The 2,307-nt window shown below is 61.2% G+C and overlaps 1 protein-coding gene across 1 annotated transcript in view; it reads right to left on the reverse strand.

The window, feature by feature from the left end:
- Positions 1-2,307, reverse strand: part of LOC102758587 (sialic acid-binding Ig-like lectin 10) — an 8,459-nt gene that overhangs the window by 2,764 nt on the left and 3,388 nt on the right. Inside the window, 5 exon segments of the mRNA XM_015564414.1 lie at positions 60-165; positions 440-654; positions 656-716; positions 806-1,063; positions 1,194-1,241. Of these exon segments, the coding sequence (XP_015419900.1) occupies positions 60-165; positions 440-654; positions 656-716; positions 806-1,063; positions 1,194-1,241 (688 nt within the window).

Below are 2,307 nucleotides of genomic sequence, written 5' to 3' on the forward strand. Positions count from 1 at the left end.
CTCGGTGTGCGGCGCCTCCCGCCCGGGTCCCCGCACCCCCTCTCCCGCTCCTAACTCACACGGCCAGGATGAGGCACAGGCAGAGGCCGAGGGCGAGGAGGATGGTGACGCCGGTGCCCAGAGCTACTCCTTTAGAGAAGCCCTTCGCGATGAGGTCCTTCTCTTCTGTGCGTGGAAACGGTCAGCCGTCCCGGAGCCGCTCCCACCCCCACGCGGGTCCTTCCACCCGCCCTCCGCCCCCGGTTCTCGGGCCTCCAGCTCCCATTCCTCACCTGCAACCCCTTCTGCTCCTTTTCTTTCAAACCCCAGGCCCAGGCTTTGCACCTTCCCCCTCGGAGCCCCCTTCCCCTCCTCAGCTCCAGCTCCAACCACAGGACCCCGCCCCTGACCCCCCCTTCCTACCCCCTGTCCCCCGCCACCCAGGCCCCACCTCCAGGGCCCTGATCTGGCAGCAGCAGGACAGAGGCGCTCTGGGCCCCGTGCACATTCCGGGCCTCGCAGCTGAGTCTGAGGTCAGGGCTGAGCCCCTCCTTGAGGCTCAGGGAGCTGTTGGTCCAGGGCCCCTCTGAGCTGGAGGTGACCACGTGGGACGCGTTGCCATGGTTCCCCTCCAGCAGCCCCGCCCCCAGCCGCCAGCGCAGGGAGGGGCCCGGAGCAGCTGCAGAGCAGACCCTGGTCCTCCCCAGGAGCAGAGGGTCCCAGCAGCTGCGGGGGGTCTGTGGGGGGGCGAGGGGACGGGTCAGAGGTGCCTCTGTCCTCCCAGGACCCCGGTGTCCTGCCCCCAGGTGCCCCATCCGCCACTCACAGTGCACAGAGAGGCGCAGCGAGACGCTGAGATTGCCCAGCGGGTTCTGAGCATGGCAAATGAATTCGCCTTCGTGCTCCGTTCGTACCCCAGGCAGCTCCAGGACCCCGGGGTCTGAGGGCTGGGAGGGGCTCAGGGTGTGTGGCCCGCGGGCCCAGCTCAGCGAGGCTGGGGGGTTGCTGTGGGTGACACAGAGCAGGCGCAGGCTCTGGCCCTCCAGGACCGGGAGGGACGCGCCGTTCCCCAGCGTCTCCAGGACTAGGGGAGAGAAGGGGCAGGACAGACACACAGCTGAGGGCATCCGGACCCTTCGCAGGCGCACACCCCAGATGCCCGCACCCCACCCCCCGCCACTGGGCGCTGAGAGGCCTCTGTCCTCCTCTCCTACCTGTCCCATTAGCTCGGGAGACAGTCACGGTCAGGTTCTCCGGGGGATCTGAAAAGACACAGCACCAGCTCCAGGCGGGCGGGGGCCTCGCTCTGGGCCAAGGGTCCCTGCCGACCGATGACTGCGGCAGGCAGGGGAGGAGGGTTGAATCACCCGACACTAGGCAACCAAGGAAATGGGTGGGTAAGAAGGGTCGGTCCCTGCCAGGCCGGGGTGGCTCAGTGGTTGAGCGTTGACCTATGAACTGGGCGGTCAAGGTTTGATTCCTTGTCAGGGCACATGCCTGGGTTGTGGGCCGGATCCCCAGTAGGGGGTGTGCAGGAAGCAACTGTTCAATGATTCTCTCATCATTGATGTTTCTATCTCTCTCTCTCCCTTCCTCTCTGAAATCAATAAAAATATATTTTTTTAAAAAAAGAAGGGTAGGTCCCTTTGCTATGGTGATTTATACTGTATATTGTATAGATATTTGGTCTTGGTCCCCATTCCTGGCACAGAGCTCCTGAAAGTCTTCAGATTTCTAAGCAACGAGAGTAACAAAGGCATCTTGATATTCATAGCGAGCCCTTTGCTCCTGCACCTGGGTTTAGGTTAATGAAAGCACCTCAGGATGGTGGCTGGTTGCCAGGGAAACCAGTCAGGCTTGGATTTGCAGGCCCAGACCCTGACTTCCCAAAGCGGGAAGTGCAATCGCCAATGGCCAAGACTTTAGTCAATCAGGCCTATGTAATGAAGGCTCCATAAGCACCCGAAAGTGTGTGGGGGGAGTGTGGGGGGGAGGGAGAGCTTCTTTGGGGTTGGTGAGCGCGTGGAAATTTGGGGAGAGTGGCGACAGGAGAGGGCGTGAAACTCCGAGCCTTCCCCTGTGCCTGGCCCTCCCACCTGGCTGCTCCTGCCTCATATCCTTTCATTCCAGACGGGTCATCTAGTAAGTGGTGAGTATGTTTCTCTTGAATTCTGGGAGCTGCTCTACCTAGCACAGCGGTTCTCAACCTGTGGGTCGCGACCCCTTTGGGGGTAGAACGACCCTTTCACAGGGGTTGCCTAAGACCATCGGAAAACACATATGTAATTACATATTGTTTTGATTATTCGCTATGCTTTAGTTATGTCC

The sequence above is a fragment of the Myotis davidii genome, unplaced genomic scaffold, assembly GCF_000327345.1.
Source record: "Myotis davidii unplaced genomic scaffold, ASM32734v1 scaffold2152, whole genome shotgun sequence".
In the NCBI taxonomy this organism is placed as follows: Eukaryota; Metazoa; Chordata; class Mammalia; order Chiroptera; family Vespertilionidae; genus Myotis; species Myotis davidii.